The sequence below is a fragment of the Octopus sinensis genome, linkage group LG7 (genome assembly GCF_006345805.1).
Source record: "Octopus sinensis linkage group LG7, ASM634580v1, whole genome shotgun sequence".
In the NCBI taxonomy this organism is placed as follows: domain Eukaryota; kingdom Metazoa; phylum Mollusca; class Cephalopoda; order Octopoda; family Octopodidae; genus Octopus; species Octopus sinensis.
In genome coordinates, this window is record NC_043003.1 from 87364848 (window position 1) to 87385061 (window position 20214).

At 36.5% G+C, this 20214-nt stretch overlaps 1 protein-coding gene across 3 annotated transcripts in view; it reads left to right on the forward strand.

Moving 5' to 3' along the window:
* Positions 1 to 9486, forward strand: part of LOC115213781 (glutamine--fructose-6-phosphate aminotransferase [isomerizing] 2) — a 66530-nt gene extending 57044 nt beyond the window's left edge. For 2 of the 3 annotated variants that reach the window (XM_029782624.2, XM_029782622.2), the window contains 2 exons: positions 880 to 944; positions 8522 to 9486. In XM_029782624.2, coding sequence (XP_029638484.1) covers positions 880 to 924 — 45 coding nt within the window. In that variant the 3' untranslated portion in view covers positions 925 to 944; positions 8522 to 9486. The remainder of the gene's footprint in view (positions 1 to 879; positions 945 to 8521) is intronic. The other variant, XM_029782623.2, reaches the window with a different exon arrangement.
* The last annotated feature ends 10728 nt before the right edge of the window (positions 9487 to 20214 follow it).

Genomic DNA, 20214 nt, shown 5'->3' on the forward strand with positions numbered 1-20214 from the left:
GCACCCACTACACTCTCGGAGTGGTTGGCATTAGGAAGGGCATCCAGCTGTAGAAACTTTGCCAGGTCAGATTGGAGTCTGGTTTGCCAGACCTCAATCAAATCGTCCAACCCATGCTAGCATGGAAAGCTGACGTTAAATGATGATGATGATGATATTTATTGACTATCCTTCCGAACCCTACTGCATTTCACATGGAATAGTCGGTCCTCCAAAATCGTCTTGGTGTATAAGTCGACCTATTGATTTTTACCTGTAAACTTTGACCTAAAGAATTTCACTTGTATGCAGGAAAATGCAGTACTAAATGATGTAAGTGCTAAAGCTATGGAAGACAATAGTGGCCGAAATGATAATGCTGTGTTAATTATCTTTATAATATTTAGTTTTCTTATTCCATATTCTAAGTTTTAATCTCATAGAAATCAATTAAATAAGCACCAACATAGTACAAGTTATTCCAACCACATTATCCATCTTTGTACTCCATTGAAAATGTTTGGAGTTACTAAATAAGTAGAAATGTGGAAAATATGTCAAAGTAGTGAGTTTTGTTTCTTAATGTTTTAAAATATAAACTGGCAAAGTCAAAACTGGTGTGACTTTAGTTTAGTTTATAAGAACCTCTAAGATATAATACTATTTTACTGTATCCTTCTTCTTTAGATATAATAATCCTTGTGCTAATGAGAGAAATTATTAACACCATTACTTATATTTTTTATTTTTTAAAAATATCAAATCAGAAGTTAATAAATAACACGTGTAAGCACAATTTGCTTTCTCTTGAGAAATTGGACATCTTATATTTCACAGAAGTTTTGAACTCGACTCTAACTACTTAGTTCAAGGGAGATAACTACTAACTTTCTCTTCTAGGTTGACTGCCCCCGGAACCTAGCAAAGAGTGTTACAGTGGAGTAAATGATGCCTCAGAGACCAATGTAAGCAGTGTAAAATCTCTCAGAATAAAACTAATATATTTTAGTAATTTATTAGTCTTACATATTTATAGTATTTCTTTTAGTTCATGTTTAGTGCATCTTGGTTGCAGTTTTAAATCTTGCTTTTGCTTGTTTTCTCTTTTTTTTTTTTTAACTTCAATATAAGCATTTCAAAAAGTAACTTATATTTAATAAACATCATTTATACTTATCTCATGTAAAAAAAAAAAATTTTTTTAATTCTGAAAATTTCTCAGCAATTTATCTTTGTTCAAGACCCATTCTTTATGCCTTCCTTTTAAGAAGCCTTTGTTCTAAAACTTAAATTTCAAAGTCATAGAAAGTTTAGTTTGGGTTTTTTTCTTTATTTTCAGCTTTGTTCCTCTACTTATCTTTTACCTTGTTGTATGTAAATCTTTAATATCCCTCTATTTGTTTCACATCATCAAAGATGTGTGAAATAACGGTTAGCTACAGGAAGGGTATCAAGCTGTAGAAAAATGCCTCAAGGATATAAACGTCTAACTCCTGCTAGCATGGAAAAACAGACATAAAACAAATGATTGATTTTTTCAGTCATTTATGCCATTTCCATACTGCCTTGTTATTCCCCACTCAGATTTCTCTGCATTTCTGTAATATCTCAGTGTTTTCCAGGATATATATATCTTCTTAACTTGTTCCCTGTATCTTTTTAGAAATATTGATTTGTTGATGATTACCACTTTAGCATTTAAACTGGCCATTTCTGACCCAAATAATCTGTTTTAGTTGAAACTAGCCAGATCTAGCACCTCACTCCTACCCTTCATTCTACAAATAAGCAATTATATCATCAAAATTTTGAAGCTATGAGATAATGTATGATAAACTCAATACAATATGAATAAATAAGCATTACATTTGACAGGCAAATCTGATTGCTAATGGGTTAAACCTGTCCTTTCGAAGTAGTTTGAATTTGATGTTCACATTTTATGCCTCTCCTGTTGGAGATTTTTCATAGAATAAGTATCACTTATAAGCTAGTACTTACTGTAGACTTAGTGAACTTATCACGTATCTTCTAACAAGCATTCACTATAGGGTAAAGCACTTATGCAAACATGTTTAAGTGCATATGTAAATATATGTGCATAACTATCCAGATATATTCCTTTTCCCTTCTAGATAATAGTTGTTTGTTTAATCCTGGATCAGGCCTGATTGAACTGATCTAAGTTCAAAAACAAATGCAACCTTAACCTTTTGCTAAACATCTTACCTCAGATGCTCCCGCCATAGATTGAAAATTATTTTCATTTATAGAAACTTGTTATCTCAACTACTGTTGTTAGTAATTTATTAAGCAAGAAATAGTTCATCTTATTTCAGTACAGGAAAAAAAATACAGAATTAGTTTTTCTCCTTTTTCTCTTCTCTTATGTACCACTGAAAAAAAAGATTGTTTACATCTAATTTGATTGACTTCATGCTCTTACTTGATGGAGCTAGGGTCATTCAAAGTTAGTGGTCCCAGAGACATCATCATGCATAGAGCTGACCAGATCCACCAGCTCTCTCCATTGCCAGCCCCTCTGCATCTTCCAAGGTGACATCGATCCTCTGGAGATCTTCCCCAATCATGTTCAGCCATCTGGTGCAGGGCTTGTCACAGGGCCTCTTCCACCCTGCTGCTGCTGCTGCATCAAATGACGTATACAAATCTTGTAACTACCATACATATCTGGATCAACAAATTGATGAACTAGTTGCTATAGTAATTGAACTGTGATCTGAGAAAAGTAATACTGAATTTGATTCTGATTGCATTCTAATTACACATTTGCTCAGTTCTTACTTTTGCTTTCTAATCTTAAATCTCTGGCTTAAACCTATTCCTCTTCTGTAACAATATCCATAAGTTGCAATTTAACTTGAGATCTATTAGTTTTAGCCCTGCCTTTGACAGCACTTTTGCTGTTCATTTTTTCTTTCAAGCGTATATTATACTCTCTGCTGCTGTATTGCATTCTTCTACATGACATTCTCTCCTATGACACCTAAACCGTCTTTTAAAATTCGTTTTGAATTGAAGAGAGAAATTCTCCCTCTCTCTTGAATAGTTTTTTTAAGAATTGTTTCTAGGAGTGGCTGTGTAGGTGTGGTAAGTAGCTTGCGTACGAACAACATGGTTCCGGGTTCAGTCCCACTGTGTGGCACCTTGGGCAAGTGTCTTCTACTATAGCCTTGGGCCGACCAAAGCCTTGTGAGTGGATTTGGTAGACGGAAACTGAAAGAAGCCCGTCGTATATATATATATATATATATATATATATATATATATGTTTGTGAGTCTGTGTTTGTCCCCCTAACATCGCTTGACAACCAATGCCGGCAAAAGAGACTGATAGAATAAGTACTAGGCTTACAAACAATAAGTCCTGGGGTTGATTTGCTCAACTAAAGGTGGTGCTCCAGCATGGCCACGGTTAAATGACTGAAACAAGTAAAGAGAGTAAATCCCTGAAGACTAGATGTATTTTAAAAATAAAAACACATGAATAGGATTGTCTCTTTACCAAAACCATTATATCATTTAAATTGTGGTTCTATTACTGAGTCATCTGAATAGAGAGGTTTTTCTTTTATCTATTAATTCAGAGGTGCACTCTATTCGATTCTTTTGTTTCACAAAAATCTTAGTAAAAACCACAAAGACCTACTGAAACTACATTTTATATTTTCCAATAAATCGTCTATTTTATTTGGATAGCTTGTTTCATCGCTATCGTTTATTTGCGTATATTCGTCCACCTATTCACGTTCTGAGTTCAAATCCTGCTATGGTCGACTTTCCTTTTTATCCTTCTGAGAGTAAAATATACAATCAAATGTTCCCCTCTCTCCAAATTCCTGCTCTTATACCAATAACTATTATTCCATCACAGCAAATACAGCATTATTATTTACTTTTATTATTGACTGTCAACTTCATTTTGGTGTTTAGTTCTTTGCATGCTTTCATTTCATTGACATCAACTTTCATCTCTTTAGAATCACTAAAGTAAGAACTAGTATTATATTTAAGGGTTAATTACATCAATTACCCCATTTTCCAGCACACAAGACACTGTAGTACATAGTATAAATATGTAGTGTAACCATTCAAATCTCAACACTATCTTTCCAAATCCTGATGCATTTCAAATGGAATTTTTGGGCCTCCAAAGTCATCTTGGTGCTTAAGTCAACCTATGCTTTTTGGATGTAAATTTTGGTCTAAAAAATTTGACTATTCTGCTAGAAAATATAGTGTCCATCAATAAAAGTTGGCCTTGTGCCTCTTCACTATGTTTTACATGTTGGAGATACTCCTTAACCCTTTAGTGTTTAAATATCCTGACCCAAATATTCTACCCGTTTTATGTTCAAACTGGCAAGATCTAGCTTCTAAAACATAAACAATCACATCATTTAAGATGTTGAAGTTGTGAGATAATCCATGATTAATTCCAAATGATGTGAATAGATAAACATTAGATTTGACAGGGTAATCTAAGTGCTAAAAGGTTAAGATTTGTGGCAAAAATGTGAATGACATACTTAAACGTGCACAGGTATAAGTTAAAAGCATGTTTGTTTTGTATATGCATGTACTTTAATCTGGCCATCACACATAGGCAAAAATAGCTTGCTAACATGTACCATGCTTTCACTAACTGTTTTTGATGCCTATTCAAACCAAAATCAAATTTCAATGACTGGCATCCGTGCTAGTGGGGTGCAAAGAGCACCGTACGAGGGTGATCGTTGACAGAGCGGCTAACTGGCTCCGTGCTGGTGGCACGTAAAAGGGCACCATTCGAGCGTGATCGTTACCAACGTCGCCTTACTGGCACCTGTGCTGGTGGCATGTGTAAAAAGATTCAAGCGAGGTCATTGCCAGTACCGCCTGACTGGCCCCATGTCGGTGGCACGTAAAAAGCATCCACTACACTCTCGGAATAGTTGGCGTTAGGAAGGGCATCCATCTGTAGAAACTCTGCCAGATCAAGATTGGAGCCTGGTGCAGCCATCTGGTTCACCAGCCCTCAGTCAAAATCGTCCAACCCATGCTAGCATGGAAGGCAGACGTTAAACGATGATGATGATGATGATGATTCAGGCATGAGCAGATATAGATACCCTCTTGACACATCCATCCTTTGACCCAGCAGTACATTCAGAATCTGACAGCTGGAGTTGGTGAGAGCTTTAACAAACCTAACACTTGGGAAATGTGTGCGTGATTATGTTATTGTTTCTATTGCTTTCTAACACACATGGATATATTATTGCTTCTACTTATGTATATGTCTATGTGTGTGCACATTATGTAGGAGTTTCTGTGTATGTGGACTTTTCGCCATTAACGCCTTATCTTTTCGATAATCCCTTTGTGTATAGAGGTTGTTGGTAGTTTCCCCGAGTCTGAGAAAGATGTTTGTGCAATTTCTTGCTAAACAACATCCGCACATGATTTGCTTATCATCACATGTTTTATGCTCAATCTCGCCATCAAATCGACATTACTTATACAGGCGCACTGTGTGTCAAACATCAGATGTCAGAGTGATCGCAAAGCAACATGAACTGAAGTGTTTTGCTCAAGAATACAACGCACCACGCAGTTCAGTAATCAAAATCACTATTTCACAATCATGATCTCAACACTTGGCACACCTTAGTGTGACTACATGTGTGTGTGTATTAGGAAGTTAAAAGTTATGGCAGGTCATAGAGTGACCACTGGTTTCGCACCTACAAAACGCTTAGCAGTGTAGGTGACTCGTGAGATTCAAATTACAGAAGGCGCCTAACTTCTCTAGAACTAGAGGTAGAAATAAGTAACGGCCGGTCGGTTTTGTTAAACCAAAAAATAATTGGCCATACTGTGAGACGGAGTTATCTCCCTTACATCGGCTTCCGCTATAGTGATATTCGAAGGAGCTGTGATGGGACTTATTCAACGAATGGCGAATTCCATTCGTTGAACAGTCCCATGTCGATGTAAGGGGTATAACCGGATCTTTTCGGTTTGAACGGCAGTTTTTCCTAGCGGTGTCATGAAATTGTCACCTATAATTATGACCCTAGAATCGATCTATTGCATTTCAGTCTTTTTTTCTTCACAAAGGTAAATAAACCCAATCTGTTTCTTAAACGAGGGACATATTCATACGGCACAGAATATTTTCACCTCAATAGACGTCATTGATTGGTTGAAATTGCAGAAAGAGAACAACACATTCTACCAGTATACGAAGTTTAAAAATGAATGGGCCCATCACAGCAAATACAGCATTATTATTTACTTTTATTATTGACTGTTAACTTCGTTTTGGTGTTTAGTTCTTTGCATGCTTTCATTTCATTGACATCAACTTTCATCTCTTTAGAATCACTAAAGTAAGAACTAGTATTATATTTAAGGGTTAATTACATCAATTACCCCATTTTCCAGCACACAAGACACTGTAGTACATAGTATAAATATGTAGTGTAACCATTCAATGGTTACGTGGAAATTATTTTTTAAAAACTGCCATTCAAACCGAAAAGATCTATATAACCCCGTCCCGCAGCATGGACAATTATTTTTTAGTTTACAGCACCAACTCACCATTTGCATATCTCTTCTTCCAGTTCTAGAGAGATTATGCACCTTCTGCCATTTAAGTCTGACGAATCGCTTATACCGCTAAGCGCTAATAGATGCAAAACAAATGGTCTCTCTGTGACCCACCTATACTGCTTTATAGGTGCGAAACCAATGGTCACTCAATGACCGGCCATAACTTTTAATTTCCTATTTTCCTACTGTGTGGCTGTGTGGTAAGAAGCTTGATCCCCAACCACATGGTTCCAGGTTCAATCCCACTGTGTGGCACCTTGGGTAAGTGTAATCTATGATAGCCCAAGGCCGACCAAAGCGTTGCGAGTAAATTTGGTAGATGGAAACTGAAAGAAGCCTATCATGTGTCGTATGTGTGTGTGTGTATATATATATATATATATATATATATATATATGGAAAAAAAAGTCAAGGTAGAAAATGCTAAAATAATTTTATAAAAAACATTTTAGAACTGGTTTCGGTCATTGAGACTTTTTCAACTGTAAGTATGGAAAACAATTAAGTTTTGGAAAAATTAAATGAAAAGTATTTTAAAAGAATATTTGTATTTGAATAGTATGTAATTATTCTTTTAAAATAATTTTCATTTAATTTTTCCAAAATATGTTTTCCATATTTACAGTTCAAAAAGTCTCAATGACCGAAACCGGTACTGAAATGTTTTTTATAAAATTATTTTAGCATTTTCTACCTTGACTTTTTCTCTCTCCTCTCTTTCTCTTTCTCTCTGTCCCCCTACCATTGCTTGACAGCCGATGTTGGTGTGTTTATGTCCCTGTAACTTAGCTGTTCAGCAAAAGAGGCCGATAGAATAAGTTTGTCTTATTGTTTTTTAGAATATTTTTTTTTCTGTTCCTCTAATATTTACATGTATGCATCAAATTTTTTCCACATTAAATTCATCTTTCCTTATTTATACTGTGCTTATTATTATTATCATTCATCAGACAGCAAACTGTTAGAAACAGCAGCATATTGGCAAAATGCTTAGTAGTATACCTCCAGTTCTTTATGTTCTGAATTCAAATTCTGCCATGGCCAACTTTAGTACTGGTTGGGGTCAATATAATCGACTAATCCCTTCCACGAAATTTCAGGCTTTGTACTTGTAGTAGACAAAATGCTTAGCAATATTTTCTCCATCTCTACATTCGGAGTTCAAATTCCACCAAGGTCAACCTTGCTTTTTATCCTTTCAGGATTGATGAAATAAGTACCGGTTGCATACTGAGGTGGGGGGGGGCAGTCAATGTAATCAACTAATATTTGTGTTCTATTTGGAGTGGTTGTGTGGTAAGTAGCTTGCTTACCAACCACATGGTTCCGGGTTCAGTCCCACTGCATGGCACCTTGGGCAAGTGTCTTCTACTATAGCCTCGGGCTGACCAAAGCCTTGTGAGTGGATTTGGTAGACGGAAACAGAAAGAAGCCTGTCGTGTGTGTGTGTGTGTGTGTATGGTTGTGTCTGTGTTTGTCTCCCCAACATCGCTTGACAGCCGATGCTGGTGTGTTTACGTCTCTGTAACTTAGCGGTTCAGCAAAAGAGATTGATAGAATAAGTACTAGGCTTACAAACAATAAGTCCTGGGGTCGATTTCTTCAACTAAAGGCAGTGCTCCAGCATGGCCACAGTCAAAAGACTGAAACAAATAAAGGAGTAAGAGTACCCACATGACAATGGATGTTAGTTTGTTTACATCCCCTTAACCTAGCAGTTTGACAAAAGAGACCAATGGATTAAGTATCTTTCAAGGCAGTAGTCCAATGACTGAAAGATTGATAAAAACTATCTCTTATACTATAAGCTATTGTGAATGCTAACAATAATTTTGTTCAATAAATATTGAAATGCATTTTTTTTATTTGTTATTTGGTTTTATAATGTTTCTCTCTTTTTTTCTCTTTTTCCTTCCAACAGACTGACCAACCACGACACTTACTGAAGAGCTACACACACTAAAGGCTTTAACAGAAATAAGCTTTTTTCTTTTTTTATCTTGTTAAAGGAACTCCTCCAACCTAACGTCTAGTAATTCTTGTTTGGCTTACTGCCCCATATATATATATATATGTATTTCAGATATGGACATATTATTTTTTGCTATGAGTTTACATCTAACCAGTTCTCAAATTTGGTAATTCATTAAACCTTGGAATTTATATTGTTTTTTTTTTTTTCTGTCGTTTAGAAGAAAAGGGAAGGATAGGAATTTATTATCATCAGTGTAGCTTTTGGATACAGAGCTTGATTTCTTTGGCTGTTATGTGGCTCACCGTTCTGTTGTGCAGATGTTTTCATACAATAGTAAAGTGGGAAAATTCTTTAACACTTTACTTGATTTCAGATGTCAAATGAATAAACTCGTTTTTCTGTTTCCAAACTTATGAAAATTCACTTGGAGATTGGACGTTAAACGCTGATGAGAAGCTCTTATAACGTTGGTCTTTATTTTTTTACCAGGTGAGAGTGTACATGGTTGCTTGATAGCAGCCAAATCTCTGTTGTGTCACCAATGCAATGACGTGAAACACATTTTGACAGATAAACATGAGACATGTAACCTTGTGTGTGGTCGCTTGACTTGCTAGAAATAGCAGTTAAATCTCCTTCAAATCCCACTACTGTCTTAAAGAAAGGACACATTAGATAATGTAGTCCTACATGCTCTGTTTCAATAAAACATAGGTCACAACTAGAATGCCTTTTACCCACTGGCCTCCTTGACAAAGGTTGACTTGGGATGACTAAACAACTGTCAAAGTCAAAATATATGGAAATGGTACATACTGTTGCTCATGGTATCCTATCATGGGTTTTGTATTTTTTTTTTATTCATTCCTTTATTACTTACCCACAAGCATAAAAATTGACTAAATTAAAAGGAAAAAAAAAAACTTTTTTTTTTCCTCCCCTCAAAGTCTGATTTGGTTTCTACTTTTATGGTTTCTACTCATATCTGAGTATGGTTTCCATATTCACATACATCTTATAAAATATGGTTCTGTAACTACAAATTTTTTTCCCTCATAGCTAATGGTGACCTCTTACTTTTCAAACGTGCGTTAACTTTAAACTTATACACATCAATGTTTTCAGTACCTTTTAAATGTTTTTGTACCAAGAAATATAAATATATATAATGTGATTTAATTTAGGGGACCAAAGTGAATACATTAAATTACTAAGGCTTACCTTAGTTATTATACTGAATATATATACATATATATATACCTTAAATTACTGTATTCTATTTAATTTATTATTTTGGATGCAAAGTGGAGTTTGAATTAGTTACATACAATACATACAATCACATGTCTACATTGTCAACTGTTAAATATTTTTGTGTGTGGATAATTAATTTCTTTTGACTTATACTAAACTGTTGATAACTGCTTTCTGTTAACACTGTTTTATGGTTTATGTGTGTTTCTTTGTAACAGTTGGTTTTATTTAATTGTCTATATTTGTTTTCTGTTGAAATTTTTATTTTTTATCGTGAATGTTGCTCCTTAACCTTCACAAACTTCAATCAAGTAAATTATTTACTCACACATATTTCCACATGGGTCATATGACATATCTGCTAAAAATTCGGCTTCAATTTGATTTTGTTTTTTGTTTTTTTTTTATGTATCCCTCTGCCCATTTTATCAATCTATCATAGTTTCATTTCATGTAATTTGACTAAATTTGGAACCATACTTTTGTAAATAATTTCCTATATGAATTTGTGATGGTATAAAAAGCATACATTTACTATTGAGGATTTTTCTTTTATTTACAAAAAGAAAAGACAATTTCTATACGATTCCATCCTGAAGTACCGCAATGATCTATATATAACGAATAAAATTTATTGATTGAAAATACTTTCGTTGTCTTTAACACTGTTTGAAGTATTCATCATGAAATGTTTAATCTTATCTTATGTTTGTCATACTGGGGCAACATCTTGAAGGGTAAGTCAAACAAATCAATGCCAATACTTATTTCATTCTGAGCTTGGTATTTGTTCTATCAATCTGTTTATAGATTATAGGGGTGTAAACAAACCAACACCTGTTAAGCAGTGGTGGGGGAAAGGGGCAAAACAAAGATACACACACACACACACACACATACGCATATGACAGGCTTCTTCCACTCACAAGGGACAGGCATGGTAGGAAATTTGCTTCCCAACCATATGGTTCCAGGTTCAGTCTCACTGTGTGACACCTTGAACAAAATGTCTTGTGAGTGGATTTGGTAGACATTATTATTATTATTCAAAATAATTATTATTATTCAAAACAGTTTGATTCGAATTCCATGCTACTTCAAGTTTTAAAGTCCCTAATGGATTTTTTATCATCATCATCATCATCATTTAACATCTGTTTTCCGCACTAGCACGGGTTGAACGGTTCGACAGGGGTCTGCGAAGCCAGGAGGCTGCACCAGGCTCCAGTCTGATCTAGCAGTATTTCTACAGCTGGATGCCCTTCCTAATGCCAACCACTCCGTGAGTGTAGTGGGTGCTATTTTACATGCCACTGGCACAGGTGCCAGGGGAGTCTGGCAGCGGCCACGATCGGTTGGTGCTTTTAACGTGCCACCGGCACGGAAGCCAGTCAAGGCGGCGCTGGCATCGGCCACCTGGCAATAATCTGAATGACTGGAGAGGTTAAAGATGGTTACTGGTAGGTGGGCTGTAATTGGTCAAGGAAGGTCACATGATGTCATGGTTGATAATATTGCTAAAGAAGTGACAGCAGTTACATGGGTGAAAAGAGTTTCTTTGGCCGCTTGGTTAGATAGGAAATTAGAAAAAATGACTTTATCATTTATTAAATTGGGGCTTGGAACAGAAATTAACATGAAATTTTGGTGTAAGGTTTTAATTTAGATCACATTGACCCTTTAGCATTTAAACCAGCTGCCATATCTGGCTCAAATATTCTACCAGCTTTGTTCAAACCAGCTAGATCCTACCTCTCCCACCTACTCTACAATATCATTCTAAAAATAAACAATCACATCATTGAAATCTCAAAGAGACAAGACAGTGCATGATTAATTCAATATAATATGAATAAATAAGCATTTAAAGTTGACAGTAATAAGAACACTAATGGGTTAACAGATGGAGAGGAAATCACTGCCAGTTTAACAGAGATGGGCTTTCTGCAAGGGTGACTTTAGAGGCACTGTATAGACAAAATCATTCATGGTTGCCCTACTAAGCAAGAGTTAAGGGAACTCACCACTGCTTAACCATAAACTCCCAAAATAGATTGTATTTTGGTCACATATTTCTCTTACAGCAAATCAAGTCAAGAAGTGGTACTGGTGTCTGCTTCCTACTACAGGAAATCATTATTTTTTGCCATATTCAAAAGAGAAATGTCATATCATTTGACAAATTGAGATATGCTATGCAATATGTAATAGGAAAACCCCAAATTGTAATATTTCAGCAGTTAAGCTTTAATTAAAATGTTTCTTTGAGCCAAAGTGGGCTTGAGAAAGCAGTGTTTTGATCAAACTCTACTAGTATTAAGGAGGTGAGGGTAAATATATAAGCATTACATTTGACAGAGAAATTTGAATGCTAAAGGGTTAAAACAGGAAGTTTATATCATAGAACAATGGACTATTTCAGATGGGTTAGTATCAAAAGAGTTAATGTCAAATTTTGCTAATACTGAAATGACCCGTTACTCTTTTACTTGTTTCAGTCATTTGACTGCGGCCATGCTGGAGCACCGCCTTTAGTCGAGCAAATCGACTCCGGGACTTAATCTTTGTAAGCCCAGTACTTATTCTATCGGTCTCTTTTGCCGAACCGCTAAGTGACGGCGACGTAAACACACCAGCATCGGTTGTCAAGCAATGCTAGGGGGACAAACATACACACATACATACATATATACGATGGGCTTCTTTCAGTTTCCATCTACCAAATCCACTCACAAGGCTTTGGTCGGCCCGAGGCTATAGTAGAAAACACTTGCCCAACATGCCACGCAGTGGGACTGAACCCGGAACCATGTGGTTGGTAAGCAAGCTACTTACCACACAGCCACTCCTGCGCCGTTTTTTTTTTCTTGTGACCCAGGTACTGGATATATAGTTTTTCAGCCAACACTTCTGCAACAGGTAATGATCTAAAGAGTATTCAGCTGAGTTGTTAGTGTTCTGACCTATTAACTGATGGATCAACAATGTACACCTTGTTACAGACACACCACACCAACAGCAAACACACTGAACTTTCAATAGCTCACTTAATTTGAGTGTATGTTAAAGAACACTAGCATCACTGAAGACTACTTGTTAAATTTAGTGTTGCAGTCTCCACTTGTCAAGAACTTACGTTTTGCATTACAGGGTTGAAAAACCTCGTTGTTATTATTAGAGAAATAAGCTGACTATGATCTGTTGTATATACAATATTTAATCAACAGGGAAAGAGGAGGAACAAATGCTGTGTATTGTACATAGGTTTGATATGAAGCAAGAAAAGAGCATATCAAATGCTTATAGCATTGTAATTCTTACGTAGGAGACACAGAAGAAATTTGACATCAGAATATTACTTTTATCTTTTGTTTCACTCATTGAAGGAAGGTCTCATTGGTGACCAAAGGGCGAATATATCAGGCCGTCGTTCGTACAGTACTTCTCTATGGCTGTGAAACGTGGCCTATGCGGATGGTCGTTCAACGAGGGCTGGAAGTCTTCGACAATGACTGCCTCCAGTGCATTCTTCATTGCTGTTGAGTGGATCGTGTTTCCACCGCCAATCTCCGACTTCGCCTATCCCTGCAGTCCCTTCCATCTGTCCTTCTGCAATGGCACTTGCGGTTGTTTGGCCATGCATGTAGGCGTCTGGTGGGTGAACTGAGCCATGATGTCCTCCCAACTGGCGGAAACGCGTGGGCGGGCAGCTGAACACCTGGACTACAATGATCAAGGAGGACCTCTCCGTGCTTACGGGTCCGCAGGTGGTTGGCCTGCGCCGATGGAACCGTGACTGGCTTGCTATTTCCAGTGAACTGGCGCAGGACCGTCGTGCGTGGGCTGCCATGGTTCGAGATGCCTTGAGGGTGCTGGAAGAAGCTGACTCAACCCGCCCGGGGTGAATGTCGCCACAAGAACAAGTATTGAACAGCAGCCATGCTGGACCACTTGATAGGGTTTAGTCAAGCAAGTACCCCAGTACTTAATTCTTTAAGCTTGGTATCTATTCAACTAGTCTTTACTATCAAACCACTAAATCACAAGGAAGCAAACGAACCAATCTCAGTTGTCAAGCATTGATGGGAAGGAGACTTTTTGTTTTTTTTTTATATATTTTACTTGCTTCAGTCATTAGACTACACCCATGCTGGGGTACCACCTTGAAGAATGAATCAACCCCCAGTATTTATGTCTTAAGCCTGGTACTTATTCTGTTGGTCTCTTTTGCTGAACTGCTAAGTTACGCAAACATAAACACACCAAAGCTGGTTGTCAAGAAGTGATAGGGACATACACAGACATAAAGACACACACACACTCGTATATGTATATGATGGGCTTCTTTTCAGTTTCCATCTACCAAATCCACTCACAAGGTTTTGGTCAGCCCAAGGTTATAGTAGAAGACATTTATCCAAGGTGCCACACAGTGGGACTGAACCCAGAACCATGTGGTTGGGAAGCAAACTTCTTACCACACAACCATGCCTGGAAAGTTTGAATCATAGAATGGCGATATCAGGCAGATTGGCATCAAAAGATCTAATCTTCAAATTTTTTTAGTCATTTAATCATTGGCCCTGTAAAAGTAATTGAAAGAGGTGATACCTCTCACTTGCAATTTCTTCTTAAAATATTATAGGGTGCAAAAATTAGGCTCTATTGCCAGCACGACTATCTGGAAAATAAGGAATTATTTCAACTTTAGGTACAAGACTACAAACTTCAAAGAGTAGTGTACAACTGATAGAATTGATCCTGTATATATTACTAGTATTTATTTTATTGATTCCCAGAACGCCTTACTTTCTAGGGCATGGACACTTTGAAACTCCGTCTGGCAGCTGACTTAGCAGACACCCATAAAATTATCAACCATCTTACAAACAATAACTCTGAGCACCTTTTCGAACTCCACCCGTCTAACACCCGTGGACATATTTACAAAGTCAGAAAACAGCACAGTTCCCATGACTTTAGGAAACATTTTTTCATGCTGAGAGTTGCTGAAGCATGGAACAAACTGCCGGCATCAGTTGTTAGTTGTCGGAGCACTACATCCTTCAAAACTTCCATGCTTTCTGAGATTCGCCAACACTACACCTGATTTTCTCCCCTCCATACACACACAAGCATGTATCTGACTCATACGTTGTTCGCTTTCCAGACATTTCTACATTACTGCATATACTTTATACACACTTTCTGACAAGTTGTGGTGCACCTGAGCACTGTATACAATAATTTCATTATTATTATTATTATTATTATTATTATTAAAGAATGAAAAGCCAAGCTAGCCTTAGCAAGATATGAACTGAGAATGTAAAGGGACATAACTAGATAGTATGAAGTATTTGGTTTGGTCCTTTACTAAAAGAGAGAGTAAGTGAGAGAAATTGTAAGATGAAATAATGTCGCTTGGTTAGAAATAAAATATTCATTATAAAATGAATAAAAATTATGACTTCTTTCAGAATTGATATATATTTGTTAATGAGATACATTAAAATAGAAAAAAAGCAAATCTGGATACAGGGAGTTAATATTTGACTTCAAAATATATAAAGTAGGGGAAAAATGATAAAGCTATTATAAACTATCAGCCTAGTGTAATTAATAAAGAAAAAGTTTAATGAATTAGTAGAAACTGTACATTGACAAATTGAATGTTTCGTATTTAGTTTCATATTTTATCAGTGTCACCTCTGCTTTTAGTTCTTCTGGCACTAATAAAATGAAATATCAGCCAAATATTTGCAGATTAAATTGGCTACCTACCTCAAGAAATTTGATCAAGTGCTCATGTTAGAAAACATTGATTTTATATATATATATATATATATACTTGCCATTGATATGGAAGTGCTATTATAAGAGGCTATTGAATGAGTAAAGTGCATGAGATGAAGAGAGTTGCCTTGTGCTGACCCTACAAAAGGACCAGTTATTCAAATTGACAGCAGCATAGCAGAAAAGATGATCAAAGACTTAAAGAAAAGGAAAGTTGCAAGTGTCCATCAAGGATAGTTGCAGAGATGTTTAAAATATCTGGTAATACAGCAAATACAGGATTATCACCTTTCTCCATCCTATTCTTATTCTAGCAATTACACTATCTGTACATCCGCCTCTACTGCTAATTAGGTCACCTAGGTAGCAGAAATTATCTAAAACTTCCAGAGAGCTGCCTAGACATTTGAGGAAATCAGTGTCTGTGGTCTTTATGGCTCCTGTACATTTGTCACACACAAAGACTACTTTCTCAGATAACCTTCCTACTATCCCACTGCATTTCTTGTGTGTCCATAGCTTGCACTGGCTACAACAAATAGTATTTCAACCTACACACTTCCTACATATTGAGCAGGGCCATTTACCAGAAGGGTGAAGGGTTCTGAATGATTTCTTGCTTACTAATACCTTGGTCTTTGCTAAGTTTACTTTAAAACACTTTGATTCTTGGCTGGAGTTTATTTTCTGTGGCACGTAAAAAGCACCATCCAAACGTGGCGATGCCAGCACTGCCTTGACTGGCTTCTGTGCCGGTGGCACGTAAAAAGCACCAACCGATCGTGGCCGCTGCCAGCCTCGCCTGGCACGTAAAAAGCACCCACTACACTCACGGAGTGGTTGGCGTTAGGAATGGCATCCAGCTGTAGAAACACTGCCAGATCAGACTGGAGCCTGGTGTAGCCTCCTGGCTTCCCAGACCCCTGTCGAACCGTCCAACCCATGCTAGCACGGAAAACGGACGTTAAATGATGATGATGATGATGATGATGAATTCTGTTATAGATTCTGCTATGAGGGTAGATCATCAAGATTTCCAGTCTTAAATTCCTCTATTATGGCCTGGAGGACGAAGATGAATAGTGATGGGGAGCTGAGGACTGACACTTGCTGGACACCTACTAGTACACTAAATTCATTGTGCCTATGGCCAACTCTTATCTTAGTAACATCACCCCTGTACATGGCTTGTACTGCTTTCACAAGACATAAGATATAGATAAACCAGTTTACTTAGCTGTTTTAGTTTCTATATGCTGTGTAAACCTCCAGAAGTGATGCTGAAAGCCATGTTACAATTTTCTATATTAAATCCTAAAACCAATGAGAAATGTATAAGTATTCGCAAGAATGTTGGGAGAAACTATGCACCATTTTGCTACCAACATCACCAAGGATATGCAAGAGAGATGGAGAAACTAATTAATCGCACATTATCAACATCATCATAGACCAGATTGTTCAGCTAGTACATCTACAGAATACACACACACACACAGACATATTCATTCAGATGACACGAATAGACAGTCCTCTAGGAAAATCTTGTTCCATATATATAGCGGCGTACGTACACTTTGCTCACCTTAGATATATATATATACATACGATGTGTGTATATATATAATATATATATATGTATGTATGTAAGCCATGGTTACATACAGTGGGACTGAACCAAAAACCATGTAGTTGGGAAACAAATTTTTTACTGCACAGCCACACCTGCACCTATATATTTATTTTTCTTTTCAAAAATGTATACCAAAATAATTTCCAGTGTTTTATACTCCATGTCATTTTAGTACAACATGGTTAAAAGGAATGTCATTTCCTCAAAAAAAAATATATAAATAATAATAACAAACCTTGAATATGGTGAAGCATCTTATCAGCCAACAAATACTGGAAGTGTTTACAAATGTTTTATACATTTCAGTTCATACACACATCACATCATATACTATGTAAACATGCCAGCTTTGCTGTAGCAACAGTCTTAGTTTAATTTAATCCAAGGTAATAAGAGCACAGTCACAAGGAGTAGATTACCACCCAAGAGGTTCTTCGTTAGACTGTTCGAAAAGTAATACATCCTTGTAGTGTGCTTTCCAACTTAGTTACAAACATATAAAAAAACATGTTTATTTAGAAATGCATATCTATGTTTAGATCTTTAATCTTTAATCTTTTAATCTTTTACTTGTTTCAGTCATTTGATTGCGGCCATGCTGGAGCACCGCCTTTAATCGAGCAATTCGACCCCGGGACTTATTCTTTTGTAAGCCCAGTACTTATTCTATCGGTCTCTTTTGCCGAACCGCTAAGTAACGGGGACATAAACACACCGGCATCGGTTGTCAAGCAATGCTAGGGGGACAAACACAGACACACAAACACACACACGCATATATATATATATATATATATATATATATATATATATATATAATATATATATATATATATATATATACACATATATACGACAGGCTTCTTTCAGTTTCCGTCTACCAAATCCACTGACAAGGCTTTGGTTGGCCCGAGGCTATAGTAGAAGACACTTGCCCAAAGTGCCATGCAGTGGGACTGAACCCGGAACCATGTGGTTGGTAAACAAGCTACTTACCACACAGCCACACTCCATATAGATAGATATTCATATACATTTATATGAACAAATGGAGGAAAATTAAAAGTATTCACTAATTCACTTCATCCCATAGTTTATTTCTTAATTCAAAGTTGAAATTTCACTCCATCACTGCTCTCAGCTTCTCTGCTTTTATTATCTTCCTCTAAATGACTCTTAATAGACATGATGCAGGAATTTGTACTACTGACAGGCTGAATCAGCCTTTCAAAATAAATTACACAGCATTGTTAACTCTTTAGCATTTAGCCCAGCCATATCCAGCCCAAATTTTCTACCTGTTTTATGTTCAAACTTGCCAGATCCAACCTCTTACACCTACCCTACGATGTCATTATTAAAAATAAACAATCACATAGCATTGAAATCTCAATGTTATGAGATAATGCATGATTATTTCAAAACAATATGAATAAATAAGCATCACATTTGAAAGAGTAGTCTGAACGCTAAAGGGTTAAGGACCATAATTTTGGTTTTGGTGGGGTTGAATTATGGCATAGAACTTGCATTCATTTAATGTGGTTTGGGAAATTGATAGTTGCTGTGGATCCCTGTCATTTAAAGACAAAGGGAGTTCAGTTTTTTGATCAACTGAATTACCTGCTCTTGAATTAATCTGTAAACATCATCATCATTTAATGCCTGTTTTCCATGCTGTTTGGCAAGAATTGATAAGGCCAGAAGTCACACCAGCTTCCATTGTCTGTTCTGGCATGGTTTCTATGGCTGGATGCCCTTCCTAACACCAACCACTTCACAGAGTGTACTGGATGCATTTTATGTGGCACCAGCACCAGTGCTCTTTGTGTGACAGAAGTACCAGTATCAATTCTGCTGTGGGAAGACAAGTTTTCTTGAGATCAACCTTTAATATTTTGTCCCATGTCTCCCTCTTCCATAATTTCATCTTCTTGTAATCAGCACTTCTATATGCAACTGTCTACATCAGGGGTTTCTCAATCATTTTTTTTTTATCTATAACCCCTTTGATTGCTATTTTATTCTGGTGGACCTCCAGAGCTATTCAATATCTAAAAAATAGTTTTATAGAAAGTTCTTTCTAAATTCCCATTTTGTTTTTCACATATTCTCTTGTGTAGGTTGAACCATGTAAAATGTGAGAGAAAAAAACTTAGCTGTTTCTTGAAATACATACCAATACATACATCTAAAGTGAAATTTTTTCAGGGGTCATTAAAATACTATTGTGGATTCCCTACTTATTATTTTGTGATGTGGACCCTAATTGAGAACAACTGGTCTACATCCATTCTACAGACGTGCATTTTTAACATAATTTTCTGGCAGAAGGCTGTACCATTTGAACTACGGATACACCATAAATCCTCGAGTATAGTCTGCCCTTGAGAATAATACGCAGGGGATTTTTAGGGGGTTGTACATCTGAAAAACCTAAACCTTGTGTATAATACGCACCCCTTCTCTAACTTGAGTCGTGCATAATTAAGACTGTAGCACCTAGTCTAATAAACACTTCCATGCATGTGTAATACAATAATGGTGATGTTCTTAACTGTTATATGGGAATGTAAATATGTTTGTAAATTGTTTCTGTTACATGTTATTCTGTGTTCTGAATACTTTTATTTTAATAAATGTTGCTTACTGCAAGTTATAGATGATTCTTCATTGCTTTCAGGCTCATCACAAAATGCATCTGAATTTATTGCCGGACAGTAAATAGAGACTTGGACATTGCTTAGAAAATAATTTTCATTTTTAACCTTTGACCTTTAAATTTTTGGGGAAAAAATGCAGATTATACTTGAAGATTTACAGTAATTCATCTGACAAGCTTCTATACAGTTTCCATCGATCCAAGCTCACCCATAAGGTATGGGTCAACTTGAGGCTATAGAACATGACATTTGCCAAAGACACCATGTAGTGGGATCAAATCTGAGATCTTGTG